Source organism: Castanea sativa, chromosome 1 (genome assembly GCF_040712315.1).
Source record: "Castanea sativa cultivar Marrone di Chiusa Pesio chromosome 1, ASM4071231v1".
Classification (NCBI taxonomy): Eukaryota; Viridiplantae; Streptophyta; class Magnoliopsida; order Fagales; family Fagaceae; genus Castanea; species Castanea sativa.
Window position 1 is genome coordinate 58,299,701 of NC_134013.1, and position 23,247 is coordinate 58,322,947.

The 23,247-nt window shown below is 32.4% G+C and overlaps 1 protein-coding gene across 1 annotated transcript; it reads right to left on the reverse strand.

The window, feature by feature from the left end:
- Nucleotides 1-12,803: 12,803 nt before the first annotated feature.
- LOC142622593 (auxin efflux carrier component 2-like) lies at nt 12,804-18,324 on the reverse strand. Its single transcript, XM_075796107.1, has 6 exons — nt 17,211-18,324; nt 16,853-17,051; nt 15,410-15,495; nt 14,099-14,256; nt 13,003-13,079; nt 12,804-12,870 (listed from the first exon to the last, which is right to left on the reverse strand). Exons 1-6 carry the CDS (start codon nt 18,322-18,324, stop codon nt 12,804-12,806), a joined length of 1,701 nt encoding a protein of 566 aa, XP_075652222.1.
- Nucleotides 18,325-23,247: the final 4,923 nt, after the last annotated feature.

Genomic DNA, 23,247 nt, shown 5'->3' on the forward strand with positions numbered 1-23,247 from the left:
AGTCTTATGGGAACTGAATTTTTTCATCATGTAGTTTTCTTTCTTTTAATTAATTTATTTATGAAATTGGGTTTTAAGAAGTGGTGATTGTATGTGGTAGGTCTAATTCATTGTTTACTAAAATGTTGATTGCATGTTGTTATTGAAGAGTATAAAATGAGGGGTTTGCACCAAGCCCGAATTGAATGCATTCTCTTCATAATTTAATCTCAAAGACGATAAAAGAAGAGGTTTCTTTTTCTATTTTTAGTCAATAACCTAGCAGTGCAATTTGAGGACCTTTGGCATCACTTCTCGATGGCAATGGGCTCTAACCGAGAACCATTATGAGAGAGAGAGAGAGAGAGAGAGAGAGAGAGAGAGAGAGAGAGAGAGAGAGAGAGAGAGAGAGAGAGAGAGAGAGAGTAAAAAGGATTTGGGAAGATGGAAATTAAAAAATAAAAAATACCAATGTAGATCCCTATTTTGTACCAATCATTATAGAACCAAATCATTAAATAAATGTCATAGGGTGAAATTTTTTTTTTTTTGGTAAATGACAATCCATTCATTAAACAAAGCTAAAAGGAAACAAGAGATTCAGGACATATCCTGTTAAAATACATCTCATTGAGGTCATCCTCATACACATCAATCATGCCCACAGACAGACTATCAAATAAAGAAAAATCAGAAGCCTGTTTGAAGCCCATCCTAGCAAGTCTATCAACACAACGGTTAGCTTGACGGAAACAATGCTTAATCCGAATATGATGCATGAAAGAAACTAGCAATCTGCAATCGTCCAAAATAGGGGAGATAAAATTATTAGCATAGGAAGGATTATTTAAGACATTTACAATGGACTCAGCATCAAGCTCAATCACAAGGGATGCTATATTCAAACTTCTACAAAGCAAAATGCCCTCCCTCAAGCCCCACAGTTCAATTGCAAAACTGTTGGTGGTGTCAATCCTCCTACTGAAACCTCTAATCCAATGCCTATTAGCATCTCTAATCACCCCTCCATAGCTAGCCAACCCGCTTCCACCCTCTGCCGAGCCATCTGTGTTAAGCTTCAACCATCCTTCAGGCGACTTCTCCCATTAGAAATTTCTCATTACCTTCTATGTTGGAACTCTCGGAGATGACACGTAATGGATAAACTCCAAAGCTTGGTTCAAAATCACCCCAGCCAGCTTCAGATTGCTACTTTTGTTGCTGAAAACAAATCTATTCCTACTTTTCCATATATTCCACACAGCAAAATGAAACATAATCCTCCATGGGGGATTGGCATCAAGCAAGGAACAATTATTTCTATTAGACTACCATTAATAGACAACCAAGCCTACAAATCACTTCTCCAAAAACCATGATTTGTGGATGTAATGCCTAGCTAATTCCAAACATGCTTGATATAAGGACAATCACGAAGAGCATGTAGAATAGTCTCCGAACCTCTTTGACAACTAGGACAAATGTTATCATTAACTACCCCTCTTTTCTCAAGGCACACCTTGACCCCAATACTATTATGAACACACAACCATAAGAAAGTCTTGATTCTGGGAAGCGTGTCTGCTTTCCAAATCCATTTGGCCGAAAAAGGAGAAGCTTCCATAAGACCTATAGCAATCTTAGAAGCACTCTTTAGCTCAAATGTGCCTTTAGAAGAATCTGCCCAAGCCAATTTATCAACGCCTCTGCTCGTGAAGGTAGTGGGAGTGGCTTGAATCATCATCTCAATCTCTTGAGGAAACTGGAAACTCAAAGGGAATTTTATCCCAATCCCAACCTGTGTCCAATATGAAGTCCTTAATCTCCAACGTGCTTGCTTCCTGAGTAATAGGACCTTGAATGAGTTGCCTAAGAGGTCCTCTTTGAGTCCAATTGCTATACCAAACACTCAGTCCATTGTCCCTACCAACCAACCACCTATTACCCCTATTAAAGGTATCCCTAACTTTCTTCATTGTAGCCCAAACAGATGAACAAGGATGCTTATTGGCATTAGAGGCACTACTTCTCCTTGGACTACAATACTTCCTCTTCAAAACTTGGGCCCAAGGAGCTTCTCTCTCTATATTGAACCTCCAATTTAGCTTAGAAAGGAGGGCAACATTCCTTCCCTTAGCTGACTGCAACCCAAACCCCTTTCCTCCTTGGGTTTGGTGACCTTATCCCAGCCAATCCAATGAATTCTTATAGGGTGAAATTCTATCATATCTATCAAAATAGAAAAAGTCTCAAATCCCCGACAATGATGATATATACAAGGAAAAATATAGCATCTTCTAGAGTCTAAAGTGAACAAAAGTCAGTGCTCAAAATTATTCTGTACCCATTGCTAAAGCATGATTTACCTTCATTTTTTTTATAAAGCCAATTACAACTTACTCACCTGTAGTCTGATCAAAATTTAAATTGTCTACTTATAATTTAAAATTTGACAATTTATCCACCTGAGGCAGTTAGAGTTATGTAACACACCTCTCTTAGAAATAGGACTAAATAGGTGATTTTACTAACTTTTATGTCGAAGGGAGGGTTTTGTAGAAATTAAGAACCATGATAATCTCTTCTCCCCCACATTCCATTCGTCAAAGTTCCAGCCAAAAGAACTTCTTTCTTTATGTTGGAGATGAATCTTTCTGCAAGCATTATACGCCCACTGCCAAGCCTTCCACTCCAAATTAAAAAACAAACAAATAAATGCACACAAACCCACCAAAACAAAGTCATACTTTAGTCAAAAGTTGCGAATGAAAATAAGATCCTCTCTAGTAAGCTTGATCGAATCAGCAAGTCAATTCCTACATAATAAACAATCAAAACTCAGCACTTGATGCTATTTTTGCACCTAAGCTGTATGCCTCCTAACATATGATTATTTCAACATCCACCTGCTAACCTCCTAAGTTTCGCAGCTTGTGCAAATGTGGATGGCCTGCAATTAACAAAGAAGCAAATCATATTGTATTGATATTTAATACATACTCATTGAAACTGTCAATTTCAAACCAATATAACCCAAAAGGAAGGAATATATGCTCAATTTTTTCAAACAAACATGAAACTAAACAGAAGCTAATCATATCAAATAAGAAGCTATAAACATCATAACGATACAATTCTAAATGCCAGTGGCATTGACAACAAACTTTAAGATGATGGATTTCGACAGTGAGTGTGGAGAAAAGACTTTTCATAAACATCTAGAACCACTCACTGTGACAAGGAGCTCGCCTCTTTGAAGAGTTGCTTTATCACTCCACGCAACTGGATTATTGTAGCATTAGTGCATCCTCCCTGGAAGAAACCACATGACCAAAAAAAGAGTATTTTAATAACAGATAACTTGAGTATAAACCGACAACTTAAGTATAAACCCCCCTATCTTTTTATCTTGTTTTTGTGTGTTTTATGTTTTACGAAGAGAGGGACATAAACGTGAAACAAAATTATATATTTAGCCTTATTTTTAATAGATGTAGATTACAAAATTTTAACTGAACTAACCTTAAGAGGATAAAGTGTTAAGTTTCAAATTACAAGTAAACAACGTAAATTTCAGTCAAATCATAAGCAGGTTAGTTGTAATTCGCCATATTTTATATAGTCATATCTCATACATTCCAATTAATATTTAACTAAAGAACTTATGATTAAGTTTTCAGAAAACTTCCAAAAGAACAATTGGAACAATATATTTCAATTTTTTATTTTATTATGTTCAATGTTATGTATTCTTATTTTTGCCCTGGTGGATCTCTCTCTCTTATTTACTAAGTTTCTATTAGGCATCAAAATTTGAATCAAATTTTGCTTTGTTTTTTAAAACCTGAAAAATGGTGAGTCCCACTTTTAAAACATGTGATTAGAATGAGTTTTAGAATATGGTTTTCAAAAGATAGTGTGTAAATATTATGATAAATATTTTAGGGAAGAAAAATAAAATTTTAGTAAAGTTTAGGGCTAAAATAGTATTTTACCCTATTTTAAAAAAGTGGACCCCACACAAAGTTTAACTTTTTCTTAAAAATTTGTCCTCATGCCAAACACCATATATGTATTTTAGGTGAAAATGGGCAAATGCCCATTTCGCGCAAAAAAAAAGGGGGCAAATGTTCCATTTTCCAAACTAATTAGGAAAATACTCATTTTTTGAAACTCGATTTTCTCAAAATTGAATTTAAAAAAAAAAAAAATTGGAGCCCTATAGTGACGTTTTAAAGAGCCTATAACAACGTTTTAAGGACCTATAGCAGCATTTTGTAACTCGAGTTCCATGCAAGTTTTTTTTTTTAACCTATAACTCGATTTCATAAAGCTCGAGTTCCAAAACGTCACTACAGGCTTCTTAAAACGTCGCTATAGGGCTTAACTCGATTTTGAGAAAATCGAATTTCAAAAGAGAGGTATTTCCCTAATTAGTTTAGGAAATGGGGCATAATGCTGTTTTTTTTTCTTTTTTACACGAAAAGGGCATTTGCCCATTTTGACCATGTATTTTATATATATATATATATATATATATATATATATATATATATATATATATATATATATTCTCAAAACACTATTTTAGAAAAATGGTGCCCAGCACACATTTTAATACTCTACAACTCTAGCATAAGATCGAATTTTTTTCTCATGATGTAAAAGTGAACCCCTATTACAGTGTGTTCCAAGCTTCTTGGGCATTGTTAATTGCAACAACTAAAGAGAAAACTAGTGGTGTCAATGTTGAATTTATCAAAGAGAGGGGAGCCTTATCTCTGATTTTCCAAGATTGATAATATGGATTCATAGCAACTATTAGAGCAACCACATCAGTTCGTGCAAATTTTCTGTCTATTTCGCAAGAAAAACCTACTTTTTTTTTTCATACCCATTTTTACAAAACCTTCACATCAGTTCGTCTATTTTACCATCTATTTTATTTAAATAATCGTATTTCTTTAATTTTTTTTATTATATCCAACAAACATGGCCCACCCACCTATTTTCCTTTTTTTTCTCACGCCAACCATCTTTCTTTTTCTCTGAACCATCTCATACCTCTTTTTCTCATTTTCCTTCTTCCTTCTACTCTTTATTCTTTCTTCTTTATTCTTAAGCTTGAACTTTTTTCTCTAAACAAGCTTTTCGGAATGACATCAATAACTCCAAGATTTCTCAAACTCGTGGTGATAGGGCAAGGTTGATTTTGTGGTTTTGTTATGAGAAGAAGTTAGAGCGGAAGAGCAAGATGAAGGGGGAGAAGAAGACAATGATCTCCTCCATAAGCACCGATCTCTTCCACAAGCATTGATCCACCGATCCAGTCAACCTAGAAACGCTGATCTCCACCACTGATCCATCGATCCACTTCCATTGACCCACTGATCCACTTCCATAGGCATTGATTCTGAGTTGGATTTTCTAATTGTTTTTCCATTGATTTTGGGTTAATTTTCTGTGATAGGTTGCGGTGTTTGGTGGTGGCGCTAGGTTTGGTGGTTAGGTGGTTATTTTCTTCTTCCTTCTTCTTATTCAGGCACGTTGGGTTGCTGTAAATGTTGGGGAAGAGAAGTAGTTTGATAGAGGAGAGAGAAAAAAAGAATAAAAAAAATCATTTACACATGAACAATAACCATGTATATATGCACGGTTACTGTTCATTTACACAGCCGTGGTGTATATTTGCACGTTATTACACAGACTGATGGAGGCATTTTTTGGGTTAAAATGTGCAAAATTGAGCACTTTTTGCATTTTACACATTTTTGCAACCACATCAGTGGTTGCTCTTAGATTTTCATGCTCATCAATATGATTTGGACAAGAAATTGAACCATAAATGTGATCAATCAATGAACAAGCATTAAGAATTGTGACAATTTGTTTCTTCCATGCAACGTAGTTATTTTAATTGAGATTGATGGACATAAGATTTGACATGTTTGAGAGAAGCAATAATTGTTGTTGTGATTATTAGGGAGTTATGGTGTTTTGGGAAATAGTGGTTAATGATGGTGTGGTGGCACTAGCATTTCAAGAAGAGGAGCCACGAATCAAAGCCCTAATATAATGTAAAATTTTATGAAAAAGTGGAGATAATTTCTCAGTGAAAGAACTGTAAAGAAAAATGTCATTACTACTTAATCAATATGTACAAGATCTATTCTTTGAGAGAGAGAGAGAGAGAGAGAGGATTATAACTAACTACCGTTAATGTTGGGCTCTGACAATAAATTAACCACTCTAACAAACTCTGTAGGACCCATGAATCAAAGCTCTAATATGATCCAAAATTTAATAAAAAGGTGGAGAGAATTTCTTAGTGAATGAAGTGCAAATAAAATTGTAATTAATATCTAATCAATTATGTACAAGATCTTTGCTTTCATAGACACACAACAGAGCTTAGAGGGAGAGAGAGAGAGAGAAGATAGGGCTCTAACAATAAATTAACCACTCTAACAAACTCTTTAACAACAAATGATTAACATTAATTAACATGTGGCTTCATTATAATCAGCATGCAAGATAGCTCTTGCGAAAATGATTGAAAGTTGTTACTAAGACACGACATCCTTTAAAAATCATCTCTAAGCAGTGGCGACGCCACTCAGAAGCTAGGGTGTTCCTAGGAACACCCTGGCTTGAATTTTATATTTTTTATTTATTTTTATATATATAATAATTTATTTTTTTTATTTGTTTACTCTTAAAAAAAAATAGGAACACCCTCAAGCAATATCAGGAATACCCTCAAAAATTTTATGCCAAACAAATTTTGAACTAAAAGGCATGCAGAGGCAGAGGTAGAGGTGTGTGCACACATGAGGTGTGTGCTAATGCACAGTGGAGTGTGTGCTAGACTCCTAATAGTTAGTAAAAAAAATGAATGAAGCAACTAAACACCAATAATTAATAATTTAATTAACTAATACATTATAAAAGACAAACAAATTAAATTATGTTAGGCTAAACAAAAATTAATAATTTAATGAAACAATAATACAACAAATTATAGTTTATAAAGACAAACAAATTTATGAAACAACTAAACAACAATAATTAATAATTTTATTAATATTTCAAATGAACTTATAGTTTATTGTACGGGTACCTTTGTTCATTAATTTCTTTTCTTTTTATTTATTTTTTTTTTCCTTTTGAGGTTTTTCGGTGTACAAAATGCAAATTTGTTTTGGTTTTAAATTTTTTTTTTTAAAGTACAAACTTCATACTTGCCAAATTTTGAATTTCGGCCGGTATTTACCGAAATGTCCCGAAACACCTAAAATAGATCGAAATGACCCAAAATTTTTTCAGAGTGGAATAGGAACACCCTTGACAAAATTCCTGGAGTCGCCATTGTCTCTAAGTCTCTAGACCATGGTCTTAATACACTATTGTCCCTCTTGGGTACTTAATGTGCTAGAATAGAAATGGCACCGCCATACGGTATCGTTGCTCTTATCACAATAAACTTGTCCTACTATATAATGAAATTTAATAAGATTCTTGAGCCTCATTAATTTGGGTTTTAGGTTAAATTTTTTAAAAAAATAGTGGAGTAAATTTCTCATTGAATGAAGTGCAAATAAAACTATAATTACTACCTAATCAATTATGTACAAGATCTTTATTTTTAAAGACACACTTTAGAGCTTAGAGAGAGAGAGAGAGAGAGAGAGAGAGAGGGGGGGGGGGGGAGGAGGGAGAAGATAATAAATAATTAGCCGCTGGGCTCTAATAATAAATTGACCACTCTAACAAACTCACTGACAACACATTGTTTTATTATAAGGATAAAGTTTAACTACAAAATTGGTTGTAGTTGTCAAAAAGAAAAATTACAAAATTAGTTGTAACCATAGACTACAACATTACTCAATATGTTTTTATTAGAGGTGAATTTTGATAAATCCACCAATGGATTACATTTTGTTTTTATATCCTTCATACTTGCAAAATTTCTAGAAAATTAAAGAATAATAGCTATGTTATCAATAAATTGTTTAAATTGCAAGTTTTTGTAATTTAAAATTATGCATAAAATATATAAACTTATAGATCGTATAGTAAATAATATCTGATTGACACAAAATTTGACACATGTATTAAGAGCATAAAGAACATGCAATTTAACGATTAGATTTTCAAAATATGTAGCAATATTTATTTTATTAAGTAAGATTATAATCTTAAGTTATAACTAATTTTATAATTAAATTTTGTCCATGGTTTTATTATAATCAGCATGCAAGATACTCATGCTAAAATGATTGAAAGCTGTTACGTACTAATACACGACATCATTTAGAAATCATCTTAAGCCTTTGGGCTCTAATAATAAATTGACCACTCTGGTAATAAGGGGAAGAGGTCCTACCATCGCCATACCTCTCACCAGATACAGCAACTTGAAGCGTAAGAATTATCGTTGATTGATATGATTCCACAAGTCACCTTTTTGTGTGTGTGTTCATCATATGTATATTTAGATCTAGAGCATATCCAAGTTTTGTATCTAGATTGATCAGCGAGTGACCTTTTTCTTTTTGCCGATTTGATCACTTTTCTGATGTGGGTTTTGGCTATGCCTTGTAAGGAGGGTGATGCCCAGTGTACCTATTGGCTATTGATAGTCATGGTTCTTATTGTGGGAATTGATTTTTTTATTTTTTCCTTCCAATTGGGTGAGGGATTAGAATTCTGGCTGTTTTTATTGGAAAACACCAAAATATGTCGATTAGTTGAATTATAAGACTCTTAATATAAGAATTATTTTTAAATATTCACTTAGTAGAACATTTGATATTTAATGGCATTGTCTAAGGATTATTTTTGTTTTATATATTGTATTTATGAGAGATCGTCTTCCCATTACCCACTGGTAGTGTGGTAATTATCCCCTATTCTTGTTACGATCTTCTCTACTCTCTTATTGTTTTTCTGCTTTCATTTAATTCATATGTGAGTCTCTGTAGGTTTTGGATGTACTAGAATTACTACCTAATCAAATAAAATAGTGGAGTAAATTTCTCATTGAATGAAGCGCAAATAAAACTATAATTATTACCTAATCAATTATGTACAAGATCTTTATGTTTAAAGACACACTTCAGAGCTTAGAGAGAGAGAGAGAGAGAGAGAGAGAGAGAGAGAGAGAGAGAGAGAGAGAGAGAGAGAGAGAGAAAAGATAATAAATAATTAGCCACTAGGCTCTAATAATAAATTGACCACTCTAACAAACTCATTGACAACACATTGTTTTATTATAAGGACAAAGTTTAACTATAAAATTGGTTATAATTGTCAAAAAGAAAAACTACAAAATTAGTTGTAATCTTAGGCTACAACATTACTCAATATGTTTTTATTAGAGGTGAATTTTGATAAATCCAACAATGGATTACATTTTGTTTTTATATTCTTCATGCTTGCAAAATTTTTAGAAAATTAAAGAATAATAGTTATGTTATCAATAAATTATTTAAATTGCAAGTTTTTGTAACTTAAAATTATGCATAAAATATATAAACTTATAGATCATATAGTAAATAAAATCTGATTGAAAAAAAATTTGACACGTGTATTAAGAGCACAAAAAACATGCAATTCAATAATTAAATTTTCAATATATGTAGCAATATTTATTTTATTAAGTAAAATTGTAACTTTAGGTTATAACTAATTTTATAACTAAATTTTGTCTCAACACGTGATTTTATTATAATCAGCATGCAAGATACTCATGCAAAAATGATTGAAAGCTTTTACGTACTAAGACACGACATCATTTAGATATCATCTTAAGTCTCTAAACCAAAATACGTCGTCCTCCCTCTCGGGTGCTAGAATAGAAACGCCACCGTAATGCAATATTGTTGCTTATATCACAATAAACTAGTCCTACTAATGCAGTTGATAAAAAAAAAAAAGTATAAATAAGTCCTACTAATGCAGTTTATGAAATTTTCATGCCTCATCAATTTGGGTTTTTGGTTAACGTACTCTAAACTTAAGAGATATAACCCAAAAATAAAAGTTTCCAAACTTTTGAGGTCAAATTGTCAAAAAGGCCTAGGAGACAATTTCCACATGCGATTAAAGAGAATGTCCTTATCAAAATTTTCCTAATACCACGAAAGATCGATGTATGAGAAGTATCGGTCCCATGTGGCCAACCGACAGATAAGATCATCTCATGTGGGACCCACCAAGTGGTCTTAAGTAAGCCAAACACTAAATACTTCACAGTATTTTGAGCTGAAAAAATATGTGGTTCGTTTAGTTTTATTATAGGAATTAGCTAGACCTTGAAATCTAAAGCTCTTGCTATTAATACCTTAAACTGAAAAGAGTTTTAGCGTATATTACATTTGGCAAATTACAATTTTAAAATATTTTGAAGTTGTTGCATTCATTTGGCAATCAAAATGGTGGAAGTGCTTTTAAATGTAAGCAATGACAATGGAGGACGTAATAATAGTCGTTACTAGTTGGTATTTTCATATATCGTTATCAAACTTAAATCGTTATTTTATTTTGTTATATATTATTTTTTGAGAAAATATTGTATTATATATTGTTATCGTAACATACATAAACACTTAATATAAATTATAAAAAAATTATAGATATCCAAATATAAAATGTATATTTATTATATGTTTTGAACATATTCAACTAATGACTAATTAAATTTTTAATTGTACAATTCTCTAAAAAAAAAATCATTTGCACAAAATACTTAACAAATTTAACTAAATAATTCAATTTTAAATATATTTATACGATCCATGGTCAAATTGGTCAAACTCAAAAATGATGATACATAACATTTAAGATATAATAATATTGTCTTTCTCATTATATTTACATCTTTCCTAATCAACTTCATCTTTAGTCCAAGTTAATGTTATAATTATCGATGCCATTTGAAAAAATCATATCGGCATTGATATTTTTTCCTAATCAATTTTCTTAGTCATCTCCAAAATTTGCTATCACTTTTTATATTTTATATTTTTTTATGGCATTCAAATTTCTTGAACCAATATTAATAATAACAAAAATTCAATTATATTATCATTTCATTTAATACTCCTTTTTGATATCCATATTATCATTAATACTTTATTCATAATATAAAAAAGAAATTCATAAGTATGAAAGTGAAGTGTCAAATGTGGTCAAAATTTTGTATGAGAGAGAAGGGAATAAGAAATAACTCGTGTACATGTTATTTTATTTGGCTCAATCAAGTCATCCAATAATTATTTGTTAAAAACAAGTCCAGCAACTTGTTCAACTTAATTTAAAGCACAAATTTTAAGAAAAAGTCCAATTTAAGCTCATATGTTTATGTATCAATTCGATACATATGATTCATACAATACACATTTATATATCTTACAATTAAAGAGCATAGCCAATACAATACTTTTAAAAAAAATATTTGATATGCGTAGTACAATTTGTATGTTGTATCATAAACAACTATGTTTTCATACTTGAACGGTGGAACCTAATTATTTCAATTACGGAAAAATTAATGGGTGCTTTAAAGGTATTGGTTTATGAAGTATTTTTAGAATTTTTTATCGGAAAATAAAAAAGTAACTAATTTTTTGATAGTTTTTTATATTTTCCATAAAAATAGTATCAAAACTTTCTTAAAATAATACATTAACAAGTACCTTAATGACACCCGTCAATGGACTCTTCTAATTAATAGCAATTATCATTATTTGATAGTTGAGGAAGTGTAGACTTGAATTATAAACATTTTTTTATTAAAAAAATAGTTGAGCTACAAGACACATGAATCCTTTTGTGATCTTATTGTTGGATCATTTGACTCAATCATCTTTCGTATGAATTTTCGTTGACTTATAAAATATAATAGTTAAAATTACTATAATTGACATGTTGTGTAGTCCTAAGCCTTTATTTTTTATGATATTTTATTTTTCCTTAATTTAATTTGTCTTTGTCAAATAAATCACAATATATCTTCAATTAATTTATATAGTTATAATTTAATTTTGTCTTTTATATCGTCAATTAACACCTTTCCCTCTGGATTCGACTTAGAACTCACCAAGACCAAGTTATTAATTATTTTCGCAACAATCTTACCCTTGGAAGTATTATTGAAGTCCCAACACTTTTTATTCAAAATATCCATAAAAATGAATTTATATTATTAAAAAGTGTTAAGGTTGATTTCTTTTTTCAAATAGTATATTGCTAATGATATTATCATACGACACATTCAAGAAAACATAAACTAATCCAGGAAAAGTATAATGGATAATAATTGATTTGAAATACGAATACAAAGCATAATTAAATTATAAATAGATGCATGTATTTATATTTCTTTTATATATTTATATAATTAGAGTTCACCCCACTTAGAAAAATCTTAACTTTGCCAATGACTACTTTCTACCTAATAAAAACAATTATATATATAGTAGTTCTACAAACGCGAAAAAATTTCATAGAACATTTCACTTACCTGGCCTCTTACTCGTATTCACCACAAAAAAAAAAAAAAAAACAAAAAAACAAAAAACAAAAAAACAAAAAAACAAAAAAACAAAACAAAACAAAAAAAGAAAAAGAAAAGAAAAAAAAAAGGAAGAGAATTATGTGAAAAAGTCAGTGAAAATTTGTGTAGTAATAGACTTTTTGATTCATATAACTGGGTAAGATAGCAAAAGTAATTAAATACGTCGAGTCCAACAATGAGAAAGCAAATCAAATGGTATCGATCCTCCTCAGCCTAACTTGGATGTACATTTAACCAGAACTCAAAGCCCAAGAAGTACATAGTAAATAATTGTAACGGGCACGGCAATGATCAATCCAAAAATAACCCTGCAAAAATTGTAACACCAAGATTAACTTATGTTTATTATTATCATTCTAATTCATCACTCTATATCCACATATTTTCTTATATAAGATTTTATTCTAAATCTTAACTAAGAAATATCCAAAAATACTTACGCAGTGCTAACTATGTCTGGATGAACATCGTACTCCTTGGCATACACAAAGGGAACAATTGCTAAGGGAAGAGCAGCCTGCGACAAGAGGTAAAGGAGAGTATGTTAAATTAACTTATTTGGATATTTTTTAAAAGAGGAGGGGGAGGGATTTGGAAGGGTACTAACTGCTTCTAACCCCTCATTTTTAATTCCCCAAAATTGAAGAGATTTGGAAGAAAAGTAGAGCATAAAAATGCTTGACCAAATGATTACCAAATTTACCCTTACCATATTAACAAAATTACAAATTATGAAAAAGACTAATTATTCCACTCCCCCTTACTTAATTTTAAAAACACCCGAATAAGGTGGAAGATAACCATTCACATTTACTCTCCCCCCTACTACTCTCCTTTCCTCCTCTCTACTCTACTTTCCCTCCAAACTTCCAAACATAGTATTAAAGAGCTAGTATATCAGTATTCGCATAAGCTCATGCAAATATTTTTGTCTATTTTAATATAAGAACTTACTTTTTATTATTATTTTACATAATCACATTTAAAAAAAATTTCACATTAAGATTATCTAATTTTACACTACATTTTATTAAAATATATCAATTTTTTTAATTATTTTTCTTTCTTCACACACAACAACTATTCTTTCTCCAAAAAAAAAAAAAACCAATCATTATCTACTATTTTCCTTTATTCTCAAGATAAGTAAAGAAGGAATAATAAACTATAGTACCATATATTTACATGGTTAATATAACAACCATATATTTTTACACAATTTTGTATGGTTTGATGTGGGTGATTTTTGTGCTTGAGTTGGCTAAAATGCGATATTTTTTTATTATACAAACACTAATGCAAGTGCTCAAACATCCCTCCATCGGGAAGTAATGTTATGAACTAAAGAAGTCTAAACATAATTTTGAATATAAACAATGCTACGGCATAATTTTAAAAGAATTAAATAAATATTGTGGAATGGAAGGTCTAATTAATGTCAAGGTTTTGCAGAGTTTATTTGTTCATATATTAACTAAATTAATTAATTAATATCGATATCAGAGAACGTGTGCTTTCAATTTTTAGTTGGTGTACCTGAACAATTACAATTTGCAAAAGAAGTCCACGAAGACCAACAGCTAAAGAGGTTGCCGCAATTACTCCAGGGCCGATCAAGAACCTAACAACCATGGTAAACGCTGCCATGGGTTTTCCACAAGCAATGAACTTTGGCTGTAAAGCCATGAATAGACCTGGTAAAGCAATTAATAATTGGTTCATTACTTGAAAAAAAAAAAAAAAACAGGAATTGACATAATAAAAAGGTTTAGATTTTATACCTTATTAAAGTTACAAGTTTATGAAACTATTTAAATTTGAATCCCATAAGCACATTCTTTGTTGAGGGCATTAATGATTAATGAAGCAAGAAAACAAAAAGGAAAGGGAAAACCCTGGAAGTCGCTTTCTTACTCTAACTAACTATTTGGTTGGGAGACAAAAAAGTGGGGGATAGACATAATCCGAGGAAAAAAAAGTGTGGTATATAAAATAATTTGTTTCTCCTTGTGTGTGTTTATTTGAGAGCGTGGAAAAGTTGAGGGAAGGAAAACTCCTTATTTGGTTAAGAAGAAAAATGAGATGTTAGAAAATATAATTTGTATAAATTTACTCTTATACCCTTCTTATATAAATCACAATTTTTAATAGCTTATAAAAAGTAATTTTTTTTTAAAAAATGCATAAACTTACAAACTAATAAAACAGCCCCCCCCCCCCAAAAAAAAAAAAAAACTCAAACAAACAAACACAAAAAGAGGTAAATGTGTCGTTTCCCATCTACCCCAATTCCTCCTCCAAATCCCTCCCAAATTGGGGAGATTGGTTTTTAGTGGGTCAAGAGAGAAAACATTCGAGCCCCGCCAAAATCATCACTTTCCCCTCCCAACCAAACAACCAAACCTACCATTTTCTCCCCTATATATTTTTCTCTCTCCTTTTCCATCCTTCCCCAAATCACCTCAACCAAATGGATACCAAATGAGGTTTTCTCTTTCTACCCTCTCTTTCAATAGCTGGGAAATTGATTTAGGAATAAGTTTTAATTAAGTGATATGTAAAGTTTAATTATAATTTCCTGATTTTCTTTGCTTTATTAGTGCCCATAACAACGAAAATGAATAACAAATATTGACAAAAACTTCAAATTGAAATAATTTCATAATAAATTTAAGACTTTATTAATTGACAAAATTATAAATCTAGGACCTAATAAAAAATATGGTGTAAAGTTTGGACATTTTTTAAAATAAAATAAGTAAGAAAAAAAAAGGAAGGAAAAAAGAAAAAGAAGAAGATAAAATAGGAAATAATATGCAATGTGAAGCATTAGTTGCAAAAGGGTACCTAAACTGAATTGAGCCATTCCCAGGCCTGCGCTCGATATCATTGTTATGGATCCATCTATGATTGTTGGCAATTTAATGTGACACCTAAAAATGCAAGAGAGTTAAGAAATTTAATCATATATTGTAATAAAAGTTGGATTTTATAAGCTATGTTTGTCCCCAAGTGTATCACTATCAGCTTTATTTATTTATTTATTTTTTCTATTTATATCTTTTTTCTTTTTCATATTATTTTTCCTTATAATATAAAAATCAAAGGAGATTTAATATTAAAGTACCCCCTGTTAAAACTCAATTAGTAAAATTTTATGCATTAATTTTTTTTATTATAAAATCCTACATGCTTTTACCATGTAACTTGAAATACGTAGTATCTTTTTATTGTAAATAATTTTCGATAACATTATAGAAAATCCTTCTTTAGTTTACATATAATTTTACATCCAAATTAAACAACAGGCCAATCTAAAACTAATTAATTTTGTTATGGGTGAAACTCTATTACTAAAATTCCAATAAGTTTAAATTATTATTTGAATTATATTTTTATTACTAAAAAACTTTAAATTTTAAAGGAAATTTCAATATTTATTTTAAATTATTTAATTTTTTTTTTATAGTCTTCTGTTTTGACGGAAAATCTATTGTTGATGTTAGACTTTTTTTTCTTTTTTTTTTTGGAGAACCGTTGATGTTAGACATTTTCTTTTTTTGAGAAAGCGTTGATGTTAGACTTTGGTCATATGATTTAACATTTAAAAAAAAAAAAAAACCATGCTACTTGTAAATTCTAATGATATATAAATTCAACTAACCCATGCATCTGTTTCAAAAAAAAAAAAAAAACTAACCCGTGCATCAAACAGATATATTTCTTGTAATGGATTATTTTTAACATGCTCTGTGACAACTTAGCTGGAGAGAACAGTATATGTGGTCAAGTTATTTAATTTTGTTGTATTGGAAATAATTGCAATAAATGAATTATTTCTCTAAAACAAAGCTATATATATATATATATATATATATATATATATATATATATATATATATATATATATATATAGTATTTTGAAAAAAAACAAAGCTATATTTATATGGTGCCTACTGCCTAAATCAAAACCGAAAACTATAATTCTGTGGAACAAATATAATAATTTGGAAGTGGAAAGAGACACAGGATGAATTAGCTATAGAAAAAGGGAAGCATATATATATATATATATATATATATATATATATATTGTAATGAAGTATTCATTGTCATTGGTTATTTAAAAAAATGAAAAATGCGCAATGTAGACACCAAAGAATTTCATAGACCTGTAAGAACAACAATAAAACTAAATTATCTAATAGTATTAATTTATGGCAGTGTATATACAATAAGCGTGCAATATTCAATGTGTGATAATCATTACTTTGAAATTTTCTTGAGTACCTGAATGCTATTAAGGACCATATAAGGCCCAAAACACTTGCGTAGGTACTTGGGTTTCTTATAAGCTTCCTCCAAACCATGATGAATACAAGCCTAGTTATGACACTTGTGGGAGGCATCTGAAGTTTCCTGTGAGACCTACTTGCCTTGAAGTTAGCCTCATCCTCTAGATCAAGCTCCCTATACCCGGTGATTTTCCCTGCAGATAGCTCATATACCTCAAATGTTTCAATTGATTATCAATGATAAACGCCTCTTTGATATGTGATCATGAAGTAAAGAACTTTGATCATTTGATATAATCAATGTTCGAAAGCAATATTAATTTCACAAAAATCACAAAGAAAAGATAGTTCACCTCCTGACGTAGTGGAATCATGTTTAAGAGTAGTACTAGTAGTGTTGAAAGCATCTCTGCCATTGTTATGCACATCAGAAACTGGTGAAGAACTAGTGCTCCAAACAAACATGTGAAGCCCCTGCTTGTTATTAGGAACTTGACCACCACCACCACCAACACTGACACTATTCATCTTTCGATAGTTACTGCTAGACGCAGACCCTAAAAACATCAGATGATCCGGTGATGCGTAAGGTGAAAATCGATCACGGGTCCTTGTGTAACCATGTTTTGGACTTGACTCCATGTATCCAAACATGGGGAGCAGAAAATTCCCATCTGTTTGGCTAAAGCTTGAAGTTCTTGAAATTGAACGGTAGGGTTCTTGTGGAGTGGATTGTACTGAGTAAATCTCTACACCATTGACTGGGTTTGATGCTCGCGGTCTTTGGGTAAAGGAACCCATGCTGGAACGGGAATACATTCCAACGGACCTATTAAACGAAGATCGTCTCAAAACCACGTGAAGCTTTCCGTCCTCACTGATCTCAGTCTCCGCCTCTATTGGGTCTTGACCACTGAGCGAAATAAGGTCGGACTCAACCTTGAAGGAGGCGATGGATCCTGCAGTCTCAGGAAACTGCTCAGCAATGAGGACCTTTGCAGCTCTGATCTCAAGCAAGCAGAGCGAGATATTATACCAAACAATAGCCTGAAGAACCACAACCTGGACCATAAGAGCTCTAGAGATCTCTCCGTACATGGCTGTCATGAGAGGTATTCCTATGAAGAGATTGTTAGGGAGGGTGGAGAGCGAGAACATGGTGATGGTCCATTCAATGCTGGCCTTTTTGCTCAAAGCTTGCCATAGAAAGAGAGCTACAAGAATGACCACTTTTTGAAGAGAGTCTCCAGCGATGAACCGGAAGTTCATGGCATAAGGGTTGTTGGTGGCAACAATGTGGAAACAAAGTAATGGAACCGCAAACAACGCCACAACGCGGTTGATGCCTGTGCACTGCTCCGGTGTGAATATTTTCCACCACTTAACCGAGGCAAAACCTAATAGCATAGCAACATATAAGGGCACAATGGCCGCAAATATATTGTAAATCCCCGTACCAGTGATCATGGTTTATACTGAGAAAGAGGGCTAATTGAGCTAGATGGGAAGATTCTTCTTTCAAAGACAGGAAACAAAGTGGTTCATCCAGTTTGATGCGTTCTTTTGAGGGCCTACTTGGGATTTTGATGGAGGAACAGGATTGAAAAGACAATAAATAAAAGAAAGTATTTTTAACAAGTTGCTAGGACATTTGGTGGGCAGATTTCATACCAAAATGTGCAAGAATTATGAGATTTTGGGTTTATGAACTTACTTTAATTTTACACCAGATTTTACAACAAATGTATTTATTGCAAAAATAAACATATTCCTTGCCACTAGTCTTATTCATTGCACATTAGTTTAGGTAAATTCCTCAATGAAACGATGGCAGGCATATATGCATTAATCTTCTTCTTCTTCTTTTTTTTTGGATTAAAAATGCCACATGTATAAATAAAGATCAGGATAAAAGATTGGAACTAGCCACCAGCGAATTGTCCAGTACAACAAGGCCCCCTGACAAGGCTTGAGAGGAGGGAAAATAAAACCACTGGGGGGAACCTTTCCAATGGAACTATCCCAAAATAAAAATTAGGCGAAAATGCACTTTAGGTTCCTATATTTTGGGTTAATTCTCATTTTGGTCACAAAATTGATTTCTTTGCTAATGTCATCCCTAAAAAAAGAAAATTATTTTTAAAATGGTCCTTTCCGTCAGGCTAGAAACGGAGAAATCCTATGTGACTAACGGAATGCCCTGTTTGTTGACGTGGCTATTAAAATATTATTAAAAAAATATTATTTGGCATATTTAAATGCCATGTCAGCATTTTAATTTTTTTTAAATAAAGCCACGTCAGAAAATTTATATAAAAAGAAATTAAATTTAAAAAAATCCTTAATTCTAATTTAATTAAAAAAAAAACTTGTTTCTCAAAAAAAAATTTTAAAAAACAACCTGGTGTTCAGTGTTCTTCGTGTTCTTCCCCATCAAACCCAGGAAGAACTCAAACCCACATTCCCAGAAAACAAACCCAGCAACCAAACAACAAACACATACCCAGATCGGCAGAACCACAACAGCACACCACAACAGAAACAAAAACCCAAATCAATAGCACACCACACGACCAAACCCACAAATTTGACCACCACTTCCACCGTCGCCCACCAGTCACAACCCCAAACCACAGCAGCAGGAAAAAAAAAAACCCCCACAAACCAAATCAACCAAATCGGACCACGACTCCTACGATCCACGCTCCGACCCATGAACAATCAGACCCACGCTTTGATCCACCATTCGATCCACGCTCACGACTCCTTCGATCCATGTAGACCCACGAAGAGAGAACAAAGAACAGAGAAAGAGGGAGAGAAGAAGAAGCCTCTGCGACGTTGGGTGCTGGGTTGGTGGGTTTGGGTCTCGACGAGAACAGAGAACAGAGAACAGAGGGAGAGAAGAGAGAGCAAAGAAAAGAAGTGAGAGAGGAGAGATAAGAATAAGCCTGAAATGAAATAGCTCCTTTGCTGTGGGATGATAGGTGTTGGTTTGTGTTTGTGTTTGTGTTTGGTTGCTGGGTTTGAGTTCTTCCTGGGTTTGATGGGGAAGAACACGAAGAACACCTAGTTTTTTTTTTTGAGAAACAAGTTGTTTTTTAATTAAATTAGATTTAAGGTTTTTTTAAAAAATTTAATTTCTTTTTTATATAAATTTTCTGACGTGGCTTTATTTAAAAAATTTAAAATGCTGACATGGCATTTAAATATGCCAAATAATCTTTTTTAATAATATTTTAATAGTGACGTCAGCAAACAGGGCATTCCGTTAGCCACGTAGGATTTCTCTGTTTCTAGCCTGACGGAAAGGATCATTTTAAAAATGATTTTCTTTTTTTAGGGATGACATTAGCAAAGAAATCAATTTTAAGACCAAAATGGGAATTGACCCAAAATGTAGGGGCTAAAAGTGCATTTTCGCCTAAAAACTACTAGAGAAAATTAAAACCTTCCCAATGAAATATATCTACTATAGCAAGGGAAATTTTTACAATTTTAGGAAAAACATTTTCCTAGACTCTACTGCCCGTAAAAAGCTTACCGAGAAAGCTTTTCACTACACTAGAATCTTTGGACTTCTTAACTATATGAAGTACCTCCATGGATGATGCACTCCTGATCACAACTAAAACCTCTAACGGAATTCAAGAACCTCTTGAATTTTTCTTCACAATAGCAAGTCTGTGGTTGGAGCTATAGCTTCAGCTTTTTCATCGTCTAATCTTTAGATCTACTTGAAACTTTTTGATATGATGAATTTAAGAAAAAATTTATACAACCCTATACTCACAAATAGAGCTTTTTAAGATCATCTCTAGGGATGACTTATAATGTCCCTTTTATATCCCAACAAGTAGAGCTCAAATTAGGCTTGAAATGAACTAGTTATTGGACTTTTTGCATTTTTTATTTGTACTAATTCACTGGAGTAAGAGGAAATAGAAACTTCACTTTCAAGCTTCGATTGATCGGGTCAAATCGAGGCTAGAGTCGAGTGTAGGAGTGTGCAGCCAACCAACCCAACCCAACCCATCAGGTTGGGTCAATTTTTAGGGCTTGGTGGGTTGGGTTGGGTTACAAAATTTTTTTGATAGCAGGTTGGGTTGGGTTCGAGTCATAAAATTCCAAACCTACCAAACCCGACCAGACCCACCCATATATTTAAAATATATTATATAATTAATAAAAATTTTAAAATAACTAGCTCTTCCTATCTTATATAAAATTCAATTAGTTCATACAAGTCCTAGTAAATTACTATTGTTGTTTAGTCATTAGTGTTGTTTGCCTTTAAGGAGTTACATTGATACTAATCTTTGAGGTTTTTTAAATATATTTACATTTATATCTTTTTCTGCTCAATTTAATAATAATAATAATAATAATAATAATAATAATAATAATAATAATAATAATAATAATTGTCCAACCCATGGATTCAACCTGACCCAACCCGACACGTGTCGGTTGGGTTGGGTTGAATTTTTTTTAACCCACCATGGTGAGTTAGGTAAAAAAATCCCCTTAACTCAATCTATGCACATCCCTAGTAGAGTGCAATCAAGGTGGAGTTAGGCATGAAGTCAAGGTCATTAAAATTTCACTTTTCTTGAGTTGTTCTTGAGTAGCCTTTATGTCTTCAACTTAATCTTCAATTACTATTTTAAGACATGTCAAAACTCACAACTAAACACACAATTTGGCCCATTTGACAACATTAAAACATAGGCGAAAACCACATTTTTGTCTCTACATTTTCAAGCGATTCCCACTTTGGTCCATAAATTTCATTTTCACCGCTTTTAGTCCCTAAAATTTTTTTTAAAAAAAAAAAAAAAAAGATCTTGTTTTTGTCCCTACCATCATCTCACGAACGGAAATAGTCTACGTGACAAACGGAGTGCATCGATGGCACACTAAATGTTGACGTTAGCATTAAAATAATAATAATATAATATTTTATTTAGCATTTTAAAAATGCCACATCATCTTTTAAAACAAAAAAATTAATTTATGAATTTTAACTAAATGAAAAAAAGGAAATAACCGAAATAAAAACCAAAAATCATATAAATTGAGATCTAACTTTATCTTGAGGAAGAATGGAGAAGATTAAAAACCCAAAAAATTCAAAACCCAAAAACATCTAGTGGACTTTAGAATCATTTGATCTTAATCGATTATTTGTTAATTTGATTAAAGAACACATAAGTAAGAAAAGAAGAAAAAAAAAAAACGGTAGCTAAATTCTAAAACACAAAGATTCAAACACACATAAGAGACAACTTGCAATATCAAACACAAACACACACGATTAGCCAAATCCCAGAAATACCATAGATTGGTTAAAAAAAAAATCTAAAGTGAGATAAGAGAAAAAACCCAGATTGAGCAAAAAAATAAAACCAAATTGGTATTATGAACAAACCCACCTCCGTACAATAAACTTTGCAACCGAAACAACATTGTTCTTCCTACTCTCCATCCTTCTAGCTAAACTCTGAGCACCCAAAATTTTCAAAGCCAAAAGAATATAAACCTAGAAAATTAGCACAAACCCTAAAAATCAAACACAAAAACACAAGAAAATCGAACCTAAAACACACGAGCACAAACCCAATTAGATATGTATGAAATCGGCTCCAACGATCATGATCAAGGGAGCCACGTTGGCCAACGAGGCTCTGATGGGCCCATTGTTTCTGGCTAAGCAAGCGACGAAAATGCCCTTTTTAATCGCCGTGAAAGCTTTGATTACGATGGTGTCTCTATAATACAGAGCAGACCCATTGTCGAGAGAGAGTGAAAGCACATCAACGCCTTCGCTTATGGCCTGATCCTTACTGGCGAGAATATCGGGTTGGGATCTCGGGCAAACTCGAATCGTCGATGCTTTTGGATTTGGGCCAGACACCTGTGTCTAAAACTCCGATGATGACATCGTTAAAGGCTTGGTTAAGGACCTAAGTGTTGTGGCTGTTGAAGTCAGTGTTGAGGCTTGGGAACTTGGGAGTGCGAGTGGTGTGGAGAGTGTAGAGAGTGTCTTCGTAAACGCCAAGGACAAATTCAGATCGGCGGAGTGAGTCGGCTTCATCGGAGTCGAGTGAGGAGGTGAAGCCATGGTAAGCGTCGGTGTAATTGTAGAGAAGAGAGGAATCAATTTGGAGTTGAGAGGAGTACCAATCATGGTGGGTGGCATAGGAAGAAGGTTTGTCTTACTTTTGTGTTCTTCAATCAGATTAACAAATAATTGATTAAGATCAAACGATTCTGAAGTCCACTAGATGTTTTTGGGTTTTGAACTTTTTGGGTATTTGTTCTTGTCTATTCTTCCTCAAGATAAAGCTAGATCTCAATTTATATGATTTTTGGTTTTTATTTCCGTTA